This window comes from Leishmania braziliensis, chromosome 30 (assembly GCF_000002845.2).
Source record: "Leishmania braziliensis MHOM/BR/75/M2904 complete genome, chromosome 30".
NCBI lineage: Eukaryota > Euglenozoa > Kinetoplastea > Trypanosomatida > Trypanosomatidae > Leishmania > Leishmania braziliensis.
This window is the reverse complement of record NC_009322.2, coordinates 12,501-33,200: the sequence shown is the minus strand read 5'-3', so window position 1 is coordinate 33,200 and position 20,700 is coordinate 12,501. Positions and strand designations below refer to the sequence as shown.

Genomic DNA, 20,700 nt, shown 5'->3' with positions numbered 1-20,700 from the left:
GCGTTAGTCAGTAACGCCCAGTTGTCCACACACCCCCTCCCCCTCCCCCCACATAGACGTCGTCACCGGGGCCGGATACATTTCCTCCCCCTCTGCTCCCTTTCCCACCATTCTTTATCTTCGCGCGCGTGTGCTTGTTTGCTCTTCGTGTCGGAGTGACGCCTCTCTACATGTGATTGGTCAGCAGCACTTCTTGCGGCGCTCTTCTCCCGCGACTACATCCTCAACACTTCCCCTCCTCGGCATCATGAATGCTGCGTACGACCTCTACGTGGAGTGCTGTCGGCGGCGCGGCGTGAAGCCAAACGGCGACATCGAGGCTCAGGTGCGGGCGTCGGACCTCCTTAGCGTGCGATTGCTCGATGCCTCGCACACCTTCCTCGGCCGCCTTGGCGTGCTCGCCGTACTTTTATTTGTACGGCAGCATCAGTGCGTAGAAGAGGTGCGCCTTCCACAGAACAGCGTTGATGAGACATGCATGAGCCTCCTGGCAGATATCATCGCCGAAGGTCACCCGAGTTTGCGCAGTGTCGACGTCGCCTGCAACTTCCTCTCCACACCAGCCATTCGCCAGGTGTGGGACGCGGCGCGGCAAAACACGCGCTTTACTCACCTCGGCCTGGAGGGGTGCGGGGTGATGGACGAGTGGGTCACACGGCTGCAAGCGACACTGCGGGCCAACAAGGATATGGAGTTGTACGGCTACGAACCACATGGCGTTCCGCGCAGTCCCCACTTGTGGCACACCGTCTTTCTCTTGACGCTTGGCACCAGTGAGGCGGTGCAGGAGTACTGCGAGAAGTGCCTGCCCGTGGTGAACAACTACATGGCGGACATGCGGGTGCGTGTAGCGGCCCTCACCCTCAGTGATGTGGACTCAGCGGAGCAGGTCGAGTCAAAGCTGGCGCGGTGCCAAGAAACTTTCAATCATCAATTGACGTGGTGCATCGCCCTTCTCGGCGCCGAGCCGCTCTCGACGCGAGAGCTGTTTGCACTGGAGCGAGTGCTGCACCAGAAGCCGCCGCCCCACCTCCCATTGCACAATAAAATGGGCGAACTGCGGCTCCGCACCTACCGTGCAGTGCGCGCCTTCTTCTGCTACACGCCGATCTCGTGGGGGCTCTCTGGCGGCGTCACCGACGTGGTTCCGGCAAGTCAGTGGCTGCGCAGTGCTGGCTTCGCCGGAACCTCTTATCAGTCTCTCAAGGCGACGGCGACTGCATCGGCGGTGGTGCTGACACCAAGCAACCGAGTGGTGCGTTGGCAGAGCGACCTCTTCACCTCCCTTCAGATGACTTTCCAGCAACCTGCAGTGGACGAGATCACCTCAGCCGTCATGCACGTGGACGAGGTGCTAGGGCTCGAGGAGTCGAAGCTCTTCTACATGAGTCCTGACGAGATGGATGTGATGCGAGGCTTTGTGCAATGTGGCCGCTTTCACCCTCGAAAGACCGCACTCGTACTGGAGTATGCCTCCGGTCCTTACCGGGACAGCAGTGCCCCATTCATTCTCTACGGCGCCGGCTGCATTGGCAAGGGCAGCATCCTATGCAACGTGGCGAGCCTACTGTGGGAGGGGCGGCCCAGCGTGGGCGGCGAGCTGCCAGCGCGCGTGGTCTGCCACATTGTGGACATCGACCACAGCAGCGTTGTGGTACTCTTGTACCGTCTCCTTCACCTCTTCGCCCCCGAGTGCACCCTTGAGTTCTTCAGCATCGATGCGCTGGCGGAGACGGTGCGGGAAGCCATCCGCGCCTACGCTGGGCCAACGATGGCTCTACTGCTAGGCCGCATCGATCTGCTCGACACCTGTGGGTGTCACTACAGCGTATTGGCAGCGTGGATGCCGCATATCCTGCCCCCGACGGTCCGCGTTGTAGTATCGCTCAACACGGAGAGCCCGGTGCTTCCGCTGCTGCGTAAGCGCATGCCTCAGCCCTTCGAGTGCTTGTGCTCGCCCATGACGGAGCTCAACTCGGTGCAGCTCTTCAAGTCGTTCCTGAGGGAGAGCAACGTGGTGCTGCCTGGGATGGGCATGCGCGAGCTTAAGTCGCGCGAGGACCTCGCTATCGCAGAGAAGAGTTACCTGCAGAAAGAGGAGGCCATGTCGACAGTGTACCCCCGCCTGGCCTCGTCGTACCTGCACCACTTCTTGAACACGGGACGCCACGTTGAGTCGGAGTACGAGACGCACCAGCTGATCGAGGGCGAGCTGCCACCGACAGTTGCCGGGCTGGTGCAGTCGCTGCATGACAAGGCCGCGATGCTGTATCCGCAGGTTACCGTGGAGACGCTACTCGCACTGGTTGCTCTGGCTCCCTTGCCAGCGACAGAGCTGGTGTTCATCTGCGAGGACCTGAACTCATGCCCCCGCCACACTGCCCTGTCCACCTTGCTGGTGTTGTCAGACATGGGCCTCCTTCTGTGGCGCCAAGATGCCACTGCCCATGTCGCCCACCCGATTCTGAAGATGCTCTTCCTTGATCTCTACAGCGAGCACGTGCCGCGGCTCAGTGTGCTTCTCGAGTCTCACCTGTACAGACTCGTCATTACCTACAGCACTGAGGTGCCGCATGCGCTTTGGTACCTGGTGCCCTTGATGATAGAGAACGGCAACATGCGGCAGGCAGGACATCTCCTGCGCGACCCGGTGATGATGGATGCCATCTTGCGGCGCGGGCCGCTGCACCAGCTGCACGTGCTGGATGCGTTCCTACGCCTCTTGCAGGCGCGAACGCTGCTGCGCGAGGTGGAAGCCCTTGGTGGCTCGCCTGTGCCTCCGGAGTTGGCCGAGGGCCCCCTCCTGCGCTGCCTGCACGAGGTGGCGAACTACTCCTCAGACCTCTACCAGACGGCACTGCTGCGCCGCTCGTTCTCTCCATACGCCTCTGCAGCCGCCTCGACCAAATGCATCACACCGCAGGTGTTTCTGCAACCCTGTAACGATGGCCAGGAAAACACCGCCGTGGTGTCGGCTCACATGAGTGAGGCGTGCTTGTGGTGCCACTGCAGAGGCAGCTACGTGGTAGCAGCGACTAACGACGCCGTGTTCGTGTTTACCTCAGACCTCGGCAAGCCCATTGCCGAGCTGCACATGCCCTTTGAGCGGCAGCAGCCCATCGTCGGTGTGCTTATGGCAGCCGGCACACGCGTACTGGTGGCGAGCGAGACGCAAGTACTCGTCTGGGACTACGAAGGCAACTCGAACTTCCTCTTCGACGCCATAAAAATGGAGGCGCGGCCGGCGGACCTCCACCCGTTCGGCTCGTTGCTCGTGGCCACCAACACAGCCACACACCAGCTGTGTCTCATTGATGTTCTGCAGAAGCGCATTGTGCGAGAGCTCCCAGACGTGGAGGAGGGAGTGCGCCAGCGTGGTTTTTTCTGCGGAAGCCATCTACTGCTGCTGGGTCGTTGCTGTCTGTGGCTCTACGATGAAGAGATGAAGGAGCACGTCACCTTCCCCCACGAGAGCCTTGTGACCACCGTTGGCTGCAACCGTGACGGATGCGTTTTGGTGTCGTACGCCGGCACGTACCTGCACGTGTGGACCTCCGTCGGCGACCTGCTGCATCGCATCGACGTTGGGCCGGATCCGCTCGTGCAGCTGCGCATGAGTGCCGCTGGCACCCGCTATGTGACTCAGCAGGGCACTGTTCTGCAGGTGTGGTGCACTCTGACTGGAGCCTTATGCAGCACCCTGCGCAACCCCTTCATCGAGGACGCGGGCATCGACTACTTTACATTCACGGAAGACTCTGCGAAGGTGGTGGGGCGCGCTGGTCCTTACATGGTCGTGTGGGACTCGCACAAGGGCAGGCTCATAGGCGCCGAGTCGGCACCCGTGGGTCTCATACAGCACCTGACAGTGCACGATGCCAACGTGTTTGCAACCACCACCGCTGGCGACTTGTACTCGTGGTCGTTAGAGTGCGGACTCTCCTCTATCGGTCAGGTCAAGGAGGGTCGGTGCACCACCAACATTCTGCGTAACGCCAAGGTGTCGAGACAGTCGGTGCTGAGCGTCTCGACGAACCGCGCCGGGACTCTGCTTGTGACGATGGATGCGGTGCACTGCCTGCAGCTCTATTCGCTCACCACCGGGGCACCGATCGAGCACGCCATCGGTCGAGTACGGTGCGCGGTGGCGGCGGGGCTTGACACGGTAGCCTTTATGCCGTGCGAGGCGACCTCTCTCTGCTTCTACTTTCTAAGAGGGGAGAGCCATCTCTGCGAACGTACGTTCCCCAAGACCGCCCTACCAGATGCAGACTACGCTCTCTACGTTTCCCCTGACGAGCTCTACGTCGCCGTCACGCTCCATCAGCACCACCACAGTCGTATGCTTATCTACGAGGTCGAGGGGGGCGACTCCATGTTGTGTCAGCTGCTGGGCCACGCAGGTCGAATCATCGAGGTGAACTTCTTTGGCAGTTTCGCCTTTACGGTGGGTGAAAACGACGCGTGCGTGCGGCTCTGGAATCTCGCGCGCAAGGCGGAGCGTACGTCCTACACACACACTTGCCCGCTGGTAGCTGCCGCCGGCAACGGATCGGGGCTACTTTTCTGCGTAGACGCCGAGGGAGCAGTGTTGCGTTTGCATGTGGATAACATAATCTCTGTGAATCATACCAGCCTCGTGGCGACGAGGCTGGGGTTGCACGCTGCTGTGCCGTCTGTGCAGGCAAGTGCCATCCTCCAACTGTCCGTGTGTAGCAATCATCTCATCCTGGTCCGGGCCAACGGTGAGCTGCTGCTGGTGGACACACTGCGCGACGACATCGGCCACCGCGTTCCCTTCCTCGATTGCCGCTGCCTGTGTATGTCCACCATCAACGGCGCCCCTGCGCTCCTCACCGGCCACATCAGCGGAAAAGTGATACTGAACTCGCTGTTGCACGCGGGCGTCACGGAGCAGAGTTGCAGGGGTGCTGGACGATAAGCGTTGTCCAACCGTGCGTCTGGGCGTTTCTGCCTGTATGTGTATTCCATTGGCTGTCAGATGTAAAGTACGTTGACTCTACAGGAGGAGGGGAGGGGGTCGGTGGCAGCATTATATCAGCACTGCCGCCCCATCGGTCGGTGACGCGGATGCCGATGCTGTGGCGGTGTACCATGGCCACTTGTCTCGTTCATGTGTCGCCTCTCTCTCTCTCTTTTACTCTTCTTGCGTTCTGCGCCTCTTCCTGTTGTGGAGCCCCGATCATCCTTTCTGTTCTCCCTCTCTCTGCATGTGTGTCTTGCGGAGACTCATGATGTAAAGCAACAAGCGATGCTCCATCGTGCCACATGTGTGCCGCTTGCACTGAGTTTCCAGGCGAGTAGAGACCGCCGCCACCATACCGAAGGGAGTAACGGGCACCGACAGCGACGGTCGATGGGCACGGTTCTCGCCATGGGGTCGTGTCCGTCTCTCCACTACCTCCCCTCCCGTTCCCAGTGGGCCACTGCACGTTGCACCTGGAGAAGGGCGGACACGCCACCTCATTTTTTTCTGTGTGCTCTACACCAGCCTCGGTGGTCTTCTTGCGAAGCGGAAATGCCCCCCTCCCCCCTCCCCTCCATTGTGCCCACAAAGGTGCGCTGAATTCACTTCTTCTTTGCTGTCCGTCGGCTCGAAACTCCTCACTTCCCTCCCCTGGCACACACACCGCACAGAGTTCCGTAGATGCCTACCTATCTTACATGCACACTTCCGCGCATAGACACACGCACCCGCACACCCACACCCACCTACACTCACCCACACACACATACATTTACTTTCCTCACCCTCCATCCGAATCCCCCCATTCTATAGAAGTGCCCGCACACCCACGCACACACATACATATATAGACTTGCATCTTCTTGGTGCCACTTTTCTAAACATTTTTTTCCGTCTCTCCTGCGGCAATTCTGTCGCCGTTTATGCTGCTGTGGCTGGGAGAACAGGGCCAAACGCGCACGTGCACACACACACACACATACACCATATCGTGGACAGCGGGTCTCTCTTCTCATTCTCTCTCTCTTCTTTGTCACTTTGAGAGTCAGTGGCGTAGCATTCGTTCCCTTTGTGTGGTTGCAAGTGCATACCCGCGTTTGAATGGGTAGTCAGCATCCATGAGGCAACGTCTGCTGCGGCCAGGTGGCATGAAGCGGTCGCGGGAGGATGCGACTGAGGCGAGTGCGCACGAAATGCGCGCTGCCCCGATGGACCACCTCTTAGCGACTCCGCCACGTAAAACGGACGGGGCGGCCTCGCTGATCCCATCGAACCCATTTGTGACGCCGGTGCGGAACTCCCGCTCACCGTCTGTCTGCACCACCATCGGCACCGACGGCGGGCTGTCCGAGGACAGCGTCTTCATCTTAGACATCAGCAGTCACAGCTGCTCCTTTCCTCGTCGCCACACATCCGCGGTGGCTCCGAGCGGGGCGGAGGTGAATCAATTGCAGCGGGAGCTGCACGACTTCTTTAGCAGACTAGATGAGCAGCCACTCCGCATTGTACCTCAGTGATGTTTGGAGGGAGGAAGAGACAGCGCGGCGTCCCGCACAAGTAGACCCAGAGCTCCCACCCATCGAGAAGCGCGAGGGGGGGGGGGGCGGGTCAGCGAGTGAAATCACACGACACGTGGGCATAGGGGGATAGAGAGGGGTTGAGAGATACAGTGCAAGTTGACGAGGTTACGGCTGATCGACGCGCTCACCATTTCCAGAAATCCGCTATCGAAAGCGTCGTATGGGAAAGCGGAAAAACAGCTACTCGGCGTCTTGTGCTGTGCGCGTGCGTTGGGGGGGGGGTACGTGCCTCGCGCTCACTTTTTTCCCTCGCTTACCTCCTCGCGTTCTACTTTTCATCTCTCTTTGCGTCCCACTGCTACTGGCACCGCCTCTGACGCGCGCTTGTTAAGCGTAGACATGCGGAAGTTAAAGGTGTGTGCCTGTGAGGTCGATGCTGCAGACTGCAGAGTGCGAGTCACTTAATTTTCTCTTTATGTCATCAGAGTTTTCTTCACCTTATTTTCAGTCGTTGTCACACAGACACCCTCTGCCCTCCTCCCTCCGCGCACCCGGTGTCTCTCTCTCTCTCTCTGTATACGCACACCCACACCCACACAACACCGGATTATCGAATATATTTCTTCTCTGTAGATGCAAGTCAGCCGTTTTGCTGTTGCTTGCCTGAGCGGTGAATTTCCCGACCGTAAGGACGAAGAGAACTTGTGGAAGCCGAAGAGAGCTGCAGTGGCCCCTGGGGGCCTCATCGATGAAATCCTTCGCTTTGTGCGCTTCCCTTCAACTCCCTCTACTGTCACCCCCTTTGGCAGCCGCAAGGCTCACTTTTCTGCCTGAGCTCATCACGTGTGGACCCCGCTCCTTAGCTCATACGCCGAAGTGCCCTACCCACGAGCGGTCGCCTATACGGCACAATCTCCACAGCTCTCGCTCCCCACAAAGAAAAACAAGAGCAATGCATGCCCGACGAGTGGTCCGTGCAGCGTCGCTGCTTCACAGCTGATCTCCAGATGCCGCACGCAGATCCCTACCTTGAGGCCGCTAGCTCGCACCACCATGCAGCGTGCTCGGTGTGCCCGTACCAGACTGGGACCTCGTGGAGCGGCCCGACGCCTGTGACCACCGCACCCAAGGGCAAGGCAGTCTCCCTTGGTGACTGCTCCAGCATCACCATGCGGATCGCATCCAGGTACTTCCTGAGGGACGGGACCCAGGCGCTTACGACGACGGTGTCGGGAGTGCAGGGCTTGCCGACACCGATGCAGAGGCACCAGTGGCGCACGAGACAAATATGACTGTGGCCGAATTAGGCTCTGTGGAGCAGCACCACCTCCTGGTGGGACGGCAGGGGAGGCGCACCTGCGCACCAAGACGACTCTCCTTATGCAACTCATGGCGGGCATCGAGCAGGAGGGATGGCAGGAGCGTAGAGAGCAGTGCAGGAAGGCGAAGTCCGCAGACGCGCACCAGGCGCGTGCCTCGACTTTGCCGAGGGCTGGTGCGGCCCCTCCGGCGCGCGAACAGGAACACGAGCGCGCCTCGACGCCATCTCGGTGGCTGTGGACAAACCATTGCCCCAGCCGCTAAACGAGGCAAGGAGGACCTTCTAGAGCCCCGATGCACGACCTCTCATAGGTGCAGGGATTCTCGAGGCTGCGGACTCGCGCCTCGCAGCGGGCTGGCTTGTACCATTGATGCTGGCGAGGGAGAAGGGAGGTGGACCGCGCCGGCGTTCCATCACATGGGCGGAGGCCGAGAACGGCTTGGACGAGTGCGAGGCGATGGTGCGGCTCACCACATGCAGCGCAACGCTTGGCTGCCGTGTTTTTGGTCGTGGCAGCCCTGATGGACCTCCAAAGGCATCGCATTTTTCAGCCACCCTTACCGCCGGAGTGGCGTCGCCCTTTTCGGTGCAGGGCCGCGGGACGGGCACCATCGTCTGACTGACACGATTGCCAATGGGCTGCCGCATGTGCTCGGAAACTCAGCGTACAGCCACGCGTGCTCTCACCGGCAACCCGGCAGTGACTTCGCCGGAACACCGTGCCCCAGGGGACGCGGGAGGTGACGGTTTGGAGCGACAGCGCCCGTGGATCCGGCCCGGGGGGAGGGGTGTGTGCGGACGCCTGGTTTGCGCAAACGCAGCGGGACACCCATGAGGCTCGGCACCACTCTCGGCGAGCAGCTGGCCACCCGGACGCAGTACACCTTCATGAGCGTCAGCTTCAACCACGACCAGCAGACCGTGCAAATGTGTCGGGAGCTTCTGCGGCGCCCTCGCGGTCCACCCCCACCCCGATGGGATACGATGGCTGTGGCAGACATGGGGCGCACTGTGGGTCGAACCTTCTCCCGGCGTCGGCTGGGATGTGCAGTGCAGCGCATGGGCGTCATTGACCGGCCAAGTGGGTATGCCGCTGCTTGTTGCAGCTCCCCTGTGGCCTTCTGTCGGACACGAGCCCGGCCCTTCCGTGGACACCGACGACACGTGGGCTGGTCGGCTGGGCGGAGGGGGGGCTTTTGGGGAGCCGTGCGGTTGTATCCTCACGGTATGTGTTGCAAGGAGTGGCCCTTGTAGCCGGCTCGCCGTTGTTTGGATGGGGTGCCATTATGTTTCGCCTCCCGAGGCCGGCTTCCCCACCGGCCCTCTCCCAGTGCAGCGGTCGAGAGGCGCGCCGTACTGCGCACCGTCGGGAACGTGACCATCCGCGCCGAGAGAATGACTGTGGTGGTCGCGGCCTGGGAAAGCAGTACCGAGCCAGATGCTCTCCAGGGTGAGGTGACCGTGGTGCTGCGTCTCTATTGCGGTGACTCTGCCTTTAGACTACGACGGAGTACGTGCGCTCAGCAGACAGCCCCGCAGGCGCAACATCTCGCAGGCAGGCACCGACGCACGCGGACGTGGGGAGCGGGTACCGGTTGCGATGGGGCAGCTTCGAAGCGAAGCCTCTAGCTACCGCTTCGTGAGCCGAAGTACCCGACCAAAAGGCAGAACGAATCGCCATACGCCCGGAGGTGCTCCCTGGACACTCACGCGTGTGTGTGTGTGTGTCCAGCCGTTCCCTGGTGGCCAGGTGAGACTCCCAACACCACTTTCTCTCCCCCTTCTGTGGGGGAGTAGGGGGGGATATGCCTGTGCGTCTGTGCCTTCCCTCTCCAACCCCTCCATCACTGCATTCTTTCCTTCCCCGTTTCCCCCCATTTCCGCTGGGAAAGTTCCGATAGACATGCCGGTGCGGTGTGGCGGTGTCCCCTCCCGCCCTGATGCCTCCTTCCGTCGGTGTCGCCCCGCTCCGTTTCGTTCACTTCATCATGCTGCTTCGCCAAGCTGAGAAATCACTGCGGCTGTGGCTCTCTCCCATTCGCGTACGATTTTGTCTTATTTTTCGTAGCCATGGCGCATACACGCGTGCGTTCCTCGTGCTCAACCCCTGCCTCTGCTGGTCTCACTCGCTGATGTGCGCTCCACTGTATCCGTGAGCGTACCTTCACTTTACCAAGCAGAGGAGGGGGAAGACACAGCACTATCGAAAGGAAAGTAAAAGGGGCTGTTGCCCTATCCCAGCCCGCGGCTGCATGTACCTCTGCTGGCAGACACCGACAAAGAAGTAGGAGGTTTGTAAGGACGTCAGCGCAGCCCTTTTTCCTTGAGCATCCGCCTACACCACCGTGCATGCGTGAGCTTTCCCTCGTTGCACTTTGTAACTGCTCTGTCTCTCTTAGGTCGTGGTCTGCCATCTCTCCCCCAGTGCTTCTTCGTTGCTCTACTCGCTCTCAACCACCACGTCCCCCCTTCACTCACCCACGCATCTGTTTCTCTGCGCTTTCGCAAAATAGTTACAGCTCCTCTTTCCCTTGTGCGTCTTTCTTAGCCAGAGTGCCTGTGCTGACGGTGCGTCCGTGTATCTGCGCAACCCTCATTCAGCGTGTTCTCCCCTCCCTGTGTCTCTCTCTCTCTCCTCCCTACTCATCACGTCTTCCATATCTCGCCTGCGCGGTGTGCGTTGCAGACTTTTCGTGTTTTCTTCTGCAGTCTCCACAACCGCAACAAGAGAAGCAAAGGGACAGCAGAGAAAAGTTCCAGTCTTTCCCACCCACAAGACACAGCCCCACCCCCTTTTCCACCATTGCCACCTTTCAACCATGGCGCGCGACGACTTTGACCGCCGTCGCCTTCGTGCTCTTTACGACCGCAACCGCCGTCGTGTCTCGGCGCTGGCAGACGCGCGTGCCCGCCGCCGCGGTGGTGAGGACGACTACTCTGTGCCGCGCCGCTATGTCGTGAGCGAATGCCGGACCCGAATTGAGGGCTTTGGACGTGGTGGTACTCAGGTGCGCCGCGTGGTGCGCCGTGCGCGTGGTGACCGCTCTGATGAGTCGCGCCGGTTCAGCGGCCGTGGCATCTTCCGAAGCAGCGGTGGTAGCCGCTTCCGCCGTGCTGACGACTTCGAGCGTGAGGAGCGCCGCGCGCGGTTCCTGGAGGAGCGTGTGCGACGCCTCGGCGGACGGCATGCGGAGGGTCGCCACTTCGGTGTGGCGCGTCGTATGCGCCTGCGGATGCGCGGCACCCACGGTGGTCGTGGTAACCGCCACCTCCAAGAGAGTTCTCGTCCGAACAACGGCAACAGCCATGGCAACCGCGGCAGTAACGCGCAGTCCAACCAGGTGCGCAGCAGCAAAAAGCCTCAGCGTAGCCGCGAACCTCAGATCACTCGGGAGGAGTTGGACCGTCAGCTGGACAACTACCGTAATTAGAGGATGGTCGACGGTAATACAGCGGCTAAGAAGTGGCGTCCAAGTGGTGGAGCGAGAACAGAAGAGCAAGCCGCAGCTGGCGGTGCTGGGAAACACGTGTGACCGCCACTGTCCTTTATCATGGTGCTTTCACCCACACACACTCTCTCTGTATCCTCGCCTCCGCCACGGGCAGCAGTTGTTCTCATTTAACACGAGTCAGAGACGGCGGCACAAGGAAAGAACTCACGACGACTTGGGCTGGGTAGTGTTCATCTTCTTGCTTTCCACCCTCTCCCCCCTCTCTCCCTGATCACGAGAGCCGTTGAGCGGGCCGTCTCGACCCTAACGAGAGGGAGAAAATAGAGCGGGTGCCTATTGTCTTGTTTTGTTTTCTGTTTTGTATGTTCTCGGCCACGCACACGTGCATACGCGCGCACCGCGACCCGCGGATCTACACAAGCGGTGCACCAGGAGGCAGCGTCGGTGCTGCGCGCTCCCCGTGATCTCAACTGAGCAAAGTGGAGAAGGTGATGTTTGGTCCACACGCTCCTCTTTCAGTTGGAGGCGGGTGACGACGCCTGCGGCTGTGTGTTAAATCGCGCATTGCTGAAGCTATGAGGAGGAGAGGGGTGCGCTGACTGCGAGGAGGATGCGGCAGGTAAGCTGCATCGCTGGCGCGCTCGATTAGGTACAGTCGACTGATTGGCAAAGGCGGTTGAGTCGGTTCGTGGGTTACAGAGAGCCCAAATGGTCGCCGCGCAGAGGTATCTCACACGGCTCGATGGCTTTGCATCGCGCCACCGTTGAAATGTCTCCTTTCCCCCGTTGAGTGACTTGCACGTATATTTCTTCCGTTAGTAACGAGTCTCTCAGATGCCGTTCTCGCTCGTGAGTTTTTCGTCGTTGAGGCCGGGAGAAAGAGCGACGAGGGTGACGCAGGCTGACCAAGTGCACGTCGCCTTTTGAAGCCTCTGGACGTGGGCTCGTTTCTGTGCATCTGCGGGGTCGATGCGTGTGATGAAAGAGTTTGGCTTTGCCCCGGCCTTTTGTAGAGACACCGCCAAACGGCGCGAAGGGTTTTTTCCGGTGTCTTCAGTGCGCCGGTCGGCTTTTGAGCTTTGGCCTCTTTCCCTTGCTACTGCGCAGCCCCTTCCCCCCTCTCCCCCCAATTCAAACAAGCTCGGCGTAGGTGATCACACCACTGCAGTCGCACACCTCACCTCTTCCCTCGCGCGTGTGCGCGTGTCTGTCTCTCTCAGCGTTTGCAGGCGTGTATGAACGGACTCGATATGAAAACAAAGCAACAAAATTCAGGTAGACTCGACAAGGGCGAAGGAGGTCGTGAGGCAGGGTGCGGTAGCGGCAGATCTCAGCTCCCTTGCCTTCCTCGTTCGGCTCCTTTACCAGTATTGTGCGCGCGTCCCCGCGCCAGGACCCCTCCTCGAGCGGTGATGTTAGGCGTGGACAGCGAAGCGCAGCGGAAGAAGATGCGCATGCCGGTGCTTCAGTGCGGGCATCCCAGCGCCCGCTCATTGCCCGCCTTGTCTACCTCTGGGGAAGCTGCAGCGCGGTGGAACAGGTCAGAAGCGCTACCACCTCTCTCCACGAAGCTGTGAGCAGCGAGCGAAGCAGCTGCATACACGCTCAGGCAGGCGTACACTCACGCGTGCGGGTGTGTCGTGCTGCGTATCCACTCTGCGCAACAGCAGTTGTGTCGCGTGCAGATTGCGCTCTTCCTCCTCCTCTTGCCATCTGCAGGATCGGTACGACTCATGGTACACGGCGAATCAGTGCTGCGCCCAAGCTACTTTCATCTCCCCCTCGTTGCGGACGTGAGGGGGTGCGCAGGCGTTCGCAGCAACCCGATCTCGACAGGTGAGCATCGGTGTGCACCCCCTCCTGTCACTGACTCGAGGGGACATGAACGAGGTTTAGGGGGAGACCGAAAGGGGTTCTGTAGAGTGTGACGGACTGCGTGACACCTATCTCATGCCTCCTTTCTCCGGTCGCACACATGCGGGCGTAGAAGCAGCTGGTTCTTGCGCGGTGCGCCGCTCCGACATGCCAGCGCCAAGCTCCTGCACAGCAGAGCCCCTACATCTTTCACCCCCCATTCTTCTCACTTTCTCTTGACTCTCCATTCACGATTGATTTTTAGTGTCCTCTAGGGAGGACTTTTGTCTCCCCTCCGCCACTTGTGCGCCTTCGCTTCATCAGCTGTTTTTCAACGGAGCATGGTAGCGTTGGCAAGTGCGTTGGTGAGGGTCCGGTGCCATGGACAGTTCCCATGCGTTTGTTTCATCCGTGTATGCCACCCGTGCAGGGGGCGGCACGAGCGGCTCTGGGGCTTGTCTGGTCTCTTTTTTCTTTTGCCCTTTTCCTTTCCTGAAGCTTGTGTTCTCCTTTCTAGCGCTTCTGCATGCCCACCCACCCCGTGGCTGCTGCTCTCTCACCAGGTGCAGTGCCGTGGTGCTTCGATGCACACCCATGCCCTGAGCTGCGCGGCGGTAGTTGAGAGTACGCATCAACAATATGTGGAACGTGTGGTGTGCCTAAGCACCATCTTGTTTGTTTACGTGGCTCCGCTCTTGTTATCCTTCTTGCTAGGAGGGTGGCCGACGCGGGTGCGTATGGGGGATCCTACTGCACGGCGAACCTTGCGTGGCAGCGCCACGGCTCACGTCTAGCTGTCGGATGACTCTCCAACGCACGCGCTACCTCGCGGCCCACGCTTTCAAGCACTGTGGAAGGCCCACGCCGTTGGGGGCTTGAGGAGCACAGCAGGGGGCTGCGCAAACGCACACAGACACACGTTCTTCAGAAGCTGGCGGCATGCGAAAGATTGGCCATGTCGCACCTGACGAACGGCACGGTCTGCTCACATACACCCATACTCATTAAGTCATACCTACGTGCTCCCATGGAAGAACATCTGCAGGCCGACACGTGTTCCCCCCCCCCCCCCCCCACACACACACACACATATACCGCCTCATGCGCCCTGTATCGTAACTCATAGTGCCTTTATGCATTCTTGTCTCTCGTCTGCACTCGCTGCGGCTACTCATCGACCAGCGGCGTCGTTCGTGTTGCACTGTGTCTCTTCTTGTTTTTCGTCGCTTCACTTTTCAGCTTAAGCGCCACTTCGGCTTTTTGCATCTCTTTCTACTTGCAAAATTTTCTTCTTCTCGTCGCTTGCAACGAGCCCGTCTCTGTCGGGGGAAGGGGGAGGCGAAAGGGCGACAGGCTCCGCTCCTTGCAGTCTCCTCCCCCCACCGCTCCGCACGTCTTCCTTCCCAGCATCATCACCGTTGACACAAAGAAGGACGGTGTGTGCATCCGAGTTCCATTGTGACTTCGTCGTCAAGCAAGGCAGGCGAAGCCAGCGTCGAAGGTGGCTCATCGCGAGGTACGTCATCACCTCTGCGCATCAGCAGGATAATGCAGGTATAGCGTAGCGCCGTTGCTGCCCTTTTTTTTTTTCTCGCACTGCCTCTCACATGCAGGCCCTGCGTCAAGGACGAATTCTCAGTGGCCACTGCTCCTCGCTGCTGTCACCGCCTAAACAGAAGCGCACCCGCCAGTTTTTCTCTGCATGCAAGGAAGGGTACGCACAGGCGCTGCGAAACTCCCCATCCTTGCGCCTGTGCTTCTCCTCCTTGAACGCCACTTCTTCACTTCTCCGTCGGGTGCGTCGTATCACAGGAGAGCGTGAGTGCTGCCACGAAACGCACTTCATCGCCCCCCGTATACGAGTCGCCGGGGACAACTTCATGCTGCGGACTTCGATACCCAGCCGCCCCTTTTGTTCACCCTGTCCTTTCCGCTTTGAATTGCACGTGCCATTGGCGGTCTTCTCTTTCTTCGGCCTCTGCTCACTCCAGCTGCGGTTGTGCTTCTCCCCTGTGCGTATGAGTGAATGCGGCGACACTCGTTGCGGTGTGTCTCGGAAGGATCGCTGTCCTATCCCTGTGAGCCGCCGCCCTTCTCTCTCCTCCGCTTCCACTGACACAAATAATCGCGTGCGCACGAGTTGTGCGGCTGCAGAGACTGGCGCTATTCTGTGCAGAGGAGTGCTATGGACGATGAAGGTGACGGCGTATCTGATTTAGGTGTGTTTAGGAATCCCTGTGTCTCTTTTGTCAGGGGATGCCCTCTGCCCTTCGCCATCTTTATTCTCTTAGTCCTCACGCTGTGGCGAGTGCGACATACGTGTCTGCAGGATCGCTGACTATGTGTATGCTGCCAAGTATACCATCCCACCGTCATTTTCGTTCTTCGACAACGCACACCCATTCACCCCCTCATCCTCCCGTCTGCCTCTGTCTACGCCTCCTCCCACCAACACCGACTTCGCTTTTCTCCGCCTATTTTTCTATTCATTTATTCAACCTGCACCGCTCAGCAGCCGTTTCCTTCACTTAGCTCTTCTCTACATCGCATTAGCACGGCGGCTTCGAAGCTGACATCACACTGTTCGCTCCTCACGCCTCTCGTACGTCCCAATTGTGGAGTCGTGCCTCTCCCCTTCTCTGATACCCCCACTCTACGCAGCGCTTCCGTCTTTTCCCGTTAACGTTAACTCTGATTTGTTTTTGCGTGTGTCTTTCTCCGTCCTGTGCCTGCCGCCGGCCGTTTTCCCCCAAGGTGTGTGCATGTGCGTGTGTGCGCCGCATTTTCCTTGTCCTTTTCCCCTTCATTTCTCGCGCCGTCTTGGGCCTCTCTGTGTTTGTTGCCCCTCCGTCTTTGGCTCGTCTCTCGCTCTGAGCTCCTCTTTCCCCCCACTAACCCACGTCGATATATTTTACTCTTCTCTTGTTTTCTGCCGCAGTCGACCGACAGGAGGAGCACTGGTTACAACATAACTGCTGCCTGTTGTTTTAGTCTACTGTCAAGGTCTTCTACCGCCCTGTGAGTCACTGCGGTATTGGGTGTGTACAGCAAATCTCCTCACTTTCCTTTTCTCGGCCCTTGCGCGGCTCTCAGTACGCGCAGACCATAAAAGCAGCGGACATAGGCGACGATACGCACACAATGTCAACAGATCTCGCGATTGTGACTACGGTCAGCTCCGACTCTGTCAGCCGGCTCTTCGGCCCCGCTGGTGCAATGGACTTTCGGTCCAACCCGGGCATGAAGAGCGAGTTCGAGGATCCAAAGGCGATCTTCAACAAGATGAAGCAGAAGGATGTGAAACCACTCTCCGACATTAGCGTGTTGAAGAGAACCATCTACAACTACAAGAATCGCCGCATCATCACACGCTGGCTTCGCGACGTCTGTGGCGCGTTCAATTTGCGAAGCACCACCCTGTGTCTCGCTGTTCAGCTTGCTGACTCATACATTGTCGGCAACCTGCACCAGCTCGAGTTGCAGAAGTGCCAGTTGGCGGCTGTTACAGCCCTGTGGATTGCAGCCAAGTTTGAGGAGATGGATGCAGACTTGCCTAGTCTGCGCAAGATAGTCGATGTCTGCGACGGGGCCTACACTAAGGAGCACGTTCTGGCCATGGAGGAGTCCATCCTCGGCTTCTACAAGTGGTACCTGCCCCACATAACGGTGGTAAACCACGTCTATCTGCAGCTGCATCTCATCGGCGACCCCGCACTGATTGACTCGCAGCCGCAGGAGGAGGTGCCACCGGCTATCTCGGTCGAACTGCTCGTACTGAACGCCGACGAGGGTCGCACCTGGGTCAGCCTTATTCTGGAGTCTCACCAGACTCTCCAAGATTGCCTTGATCAGCTATTCTCCGCCTCAAACATGCTGTACAGCACCTTAGCGGCCGTTTTTCAACTATTTGGCAGTTGCTTCCTACTGGCGGAGCGCTTGCCACTCACAACAGTGGTTGGGAATCTCCCATTGGATGGCAAAGGCTGTCGTCGCCTCTTTCTGTGCTCCTTGAGCAGCCAGGTCACCTCGACGTTTGCAGAGCGTGGCTCGTATGTCATCCTGCGCTCCATTAACTCGAACCTTCTAGACTTATGCGACATCCTCACCCAGGAGGTGGTGACACACGTGGAGTTCCTTCGCTTGTACAGCTATGTGACCGCCTTTGGCGTAGTGGGACTCGCGCTGTGTCTTGTGTCCCCGGACAAGGACGAGAACAGGCGTCTCCTGCAGCACGTACACAAAAAGCTGGACATCTCCGCGACGCAGGGTTTGGCTGTCGCAGACTTGCTCACCTCCAAGTATAAGGAAGCGCTGCCGACCATCCGGGAGAGCAAAAGTCTGCCGCACCCTTCTGAGAATTTCCGTGACACGCTGTGCTACTGCTTTGATCGCAGACTGTCCTAGTGAAGAGAAACCAACTGAAACAGGCCCGAGCGACGGTAAGGTGGAAAAGAGGCATGGCTGCACCCATGCCTCGCCACCGTGTCTACTCCGGCCGAAAAAGGAGGGCAAACACGAGTTTATGGGCGCCTTTGAAGGAGATCAACGCCCTCCTCGAACAAAGACGAGGGCTCCGCATAGAGAGAGAGAGAGCAGCAAATCTCGCCTCATATCCCGGTGGCTGTAATTGGTCGGTGTGTGGGCGTATGTGAAGGGTCTGCCTTCATGCTGCATCCTCTGCTAATTACTCTATCGCCTCTCTCTCTCTCTCTCTTTGTTACACTTCCCAATCTTCCCTTGCTGTTCAGTTGAGTCCCAATGGAAGGAGAGCGTGTGTGGAAGGCACACATCATCATCTCTCACCGGTCGCCACCGCACGCGCTTCGAGTCTCCGCTCTTCTTCTGCTTCAGCGGCGCAGTACACGCACGCACAGGCAAGCAAAGGCACAGCACCAGTTGCTGAAGGGCTTTTATCCGCACCAACGCGCTGCACGTGCACATATTTTCTCCTTTGTGCCTGCGGGAAGTGCCCTGCAAGCAGTTGGACGCCTCGAATGAATGCGCGCTGGGGCTGTGCGTCTGTGCCGCCCGGCGCCATCTTCGCCATGCAGTCGAGTGAACCACATTGCCAGCGTGAAGCCGTCCAACGTGAGCAGCTATCGCCCTTTGAGCAGAAGCCTGCAGCAGGGCCACTGCCCTCTCAGCACCTCCCACCCAGTGTTTGGTCTGAAGCAAGCTCGAGTCCCTTTGCAGAGACCCCGCCACCGCCTCATCTCCACCGAGCATCCCGCCTTCGGCACAAGCAAGACGCTGTCGCGCTCCGACTGCTTCGAAGGCCCAGTCTACGTGTCCGGCATTTTTCTCTCGATCGATCCAAACTTCACGATAGGCGGGCAGGGCAGCATGAACCCCAATGCGCAGATCACTACCCGTGACGCGGCAGGCAACATGGCCCGTGCGCGCTACCGCTGCCACATCGAGTCAAGCGGTGGCATGAAGCTGGAGATCCTCGTGCGCGTGCAGATGGGATGGATCTCACCCCGGGTGGTCTTCTCGCAGATTCCATACGTTATCCACCTCGGCAAAGGCATCGACGTCAGCATTCCGTTTGTGCTTCACTTCACCATGGTCTCCTTGCTGGACGAGCACGGCGACAACACCGGCAGCTTCTTGTACTTTAGTGGCACCCCTATACTGGGCTTCTCTGCAAGCTTTAGCCGCATCACCGGAGGTAAGATGGTCCTTAACCCCACAAAGGTGGTGGACCCGTATGTGGAGGTGTCCGATTTTATCGGGCACGTTCACTATCGTCAGATGGGCTTCGTCCTCTTCAAATGCCTTGGCTACTTTCTCTGCTTCCTGGCCTGCATTCCCGCAACGCAGCGCATGCTGCAGTGCGTTCTACCCGACCCGTTTCACCGTCACAGCGAAAAACCCCTGTAAAGCAAGAGGGAGGGATGGCGACAGTAGCTCGCTTTGCTCGTTATGCGTGCCATGCGCGTGCGTTGCAGACGCTCTGCGTAGACGACTCAAGTGGCTTCGCTAGTTGTACTTCCTTTCCCCCTCTCACTAGGCCCAGAATCGGTGGTGTCAGAGAGAAATAGAGCCGATTCGTCGAACTTCTCTGCTAGAACGCCCTCTCTGGCTGACTGCGCGCGTTGCTCATCAGCACTCTCCCCAGCACACGTCCCGCAACGGAACACGCTGTAACTAACACCTCCTCTCCTTCAATAGAAAGAGGAAAGCACCCACGTGACGGAAGGCATCGATACTTCCTCTCGTTCAAGCGCCTGCTGAAAGGAGCACCTCTCTCTGTATCTCTTCACTTCCCCCCCTCTGCGTGAGCGTGGGCGGAGGTGTGAGGATGGGGTCTGGTGCATGGACCAGGCTCGCACACTTCTGTAGCCATGCGCACATCGCGCAAAACGGTTGCGCTCGGCAACGTGGTGCACACGTTGGGTAGCCATGCCTGGAGGGAGTACCGCGACGCAGCGCTCATGATGGGCGCGCGCACCTCCCCCCCCCCCCCCCCACACACACACACACACACCCATGGGTCGGAGGCACCTACCTTTCTCGCCTTCCACTCGCCCCCCTCCCTCATTTTCTCTCTGTGCCTACCAACCCGATTCTTTTCTTATCCTTTGCTTTTCGCTCTGTCATCACCGTGATTGCGTTGTCTTTCTCTGCGTCTTCTTACCTCCGTTTCTCTCGTGTTTCTCCTACCCAGGCCGCATTCGACGACGTCGTTGTGAGCACCAGCAGCGCGACTGCTGTGCGTGCGTGTCATCGAGCCTTTGCCAAGGCCCGCATTGCGCGTTCACTTTAGAGTGTCAGAATTGTCTATCAGCACGGCCTCTCGGAGCCGGATAGAGGGCGAAGCAGGAGGACACGGGGTAGCGACATCCACACTTCTACACGCTGGAGTGACACACAGGAGAGATGCGGTGCTGCTTTCCTCGACTGTTTCAAGCGGGAGTTCACACGCCTCATGGGCTGCGATACAATGCGACTCGGATGAAGAACTGGCCAGTCCAGGAAGTGCCACCGAACTTCAATTTCACGAATGAGCAGCGCTTCAAGGCAAAGGCAATGCCACGAGACACGGGCAAGATCCCGCGCGACTTTTTGCTCTCCGTGCTGTACCGCAACCAGCCTTGTGAAGTGGCTTCTCTCTGGGAGCACTGCATGAACGATCCGCAGATTGTGCTCGACAGCAAGCGGCACCTGCGCGAGGTCCTGCAACAAGCCCGCACGGAGGGGTTCGTTTCGTTTGAGAAAGACGCTGTGACAGACCGTTGGGTGTGCCACTTGACGCGTGAGAGGTTCGAGGAGGTCCGTGCGCTGGTGGGTGCGCGGACAGAGACGCAGGACTTGTACTCGGGCTTGCGCGGCGCGTCAGCGACAGAGACGTCGGCGTACTCGGAGAGTTTCAGAAAGATGAACGAGGACACGAAGCGGGAACACCTACGCCTACTTTCGGAGCAGGTGGCTGACACCACTGCCCATCTCCGAAAGTTTCAGCGGATGGAGATGGACTACCTGCCGTACACCGACTTGAACGGAAAGGTGAACTTTATGTGGTGGTACGAGATGAGCGACACCCGCGGTGCTGCTGCGCTGCCC

At 59.0% G+C, this 20,700-nt stretch overlaps 5 protein-coding genes across 5 annotated transcripts in view; all 5 read left to right on the top strand.

Annotated features, from left to right (window-relative positions):
• Positions 1–247: 247 nt before the first annotated feature.
• LBRM_30_0110 (conserved hypothetical protein) lies at positions 248–4,942 on the top strand (the record flags this gene model as incomplete). Its single annotated transcript, XM_001566595.2, has 1 exon — positions 248–4,942. The coding sequence occupies one exon, from the start codon at positions 248–250 to the stop codon at positions 4,940–4,942; it is 4,695 nt and encodes a 1,564-aa protein (XP_001566645.2).
• Positions 4,943–10,647: 5,705 nt separating this feature from the next.
• LBRM_30_0100 (conserved hypothetical protein) lies at positions 10,648–11,259 on the top strand (the record flags this gene model as incomplete). The annotated part of the gene is made up of 1 exon (XM_001566594.1): positions 10,648–11,259. The coding sequence occupies one exon, from the start codon at positions 10,648–10,650 to the stop codon at positions 11,257–11,259; it is 612 nt and encodes a 203-aa protein (XP_001566644.1).
• Positions 11,260–16,275: 5,016 nt separating this feature from the next.
• LBRM_30_0090 (putative mitotic cyclin) lies at positions 16,276–17,538 on the top strand (the record flags this gene model as incomplete). The annotated part of the gene is made up of 1 exon (XM_001566593.1): positions 16,276–17,538. One exon carries the CDS (start codon positions 16,276–16,278, stop codon positions 17,536–17,538), a length of 1,263 nt encoding a protein of 420 aa, XP_001566643.1.
• A 939-nt stretch (positions 17,539–18,477) lies between these two features.
• Positions 18,478–19,017, top strand: LBRM_30_0080 (conserved hypothetical protein; the record flags this gene model as incomplete). Its single annotated transcript, XM_001566592.1, has 1 exon — positions 18,478–19,017. One exon carries the CDS (start codon positions 18,478–18,480, stop codon positions 19,015–19,017), a length of 540 nt encoding a protein of 179 aa, XP_001566642.1.
• A 999-nt stretch (positions 19,018–20,016) lies between these two features.
• LBRM_30_0070 (conserved hypothetical protein) overlaps positions 20,017–20,700 on the top strand; it is a gene marked incomplete at both ends in the record, with an annotated part of 723 nt that continues 39 nt past the window's right edge. The window contains one exon of the mRNA XM_001566591.1: positions 20,017–20,700. This exon is cut by the window's right edge and continues 39 nt beyond it. Coding sequence (XP_001566641.1) covers positions 20,017–20,700 — 684 coding nt within the window.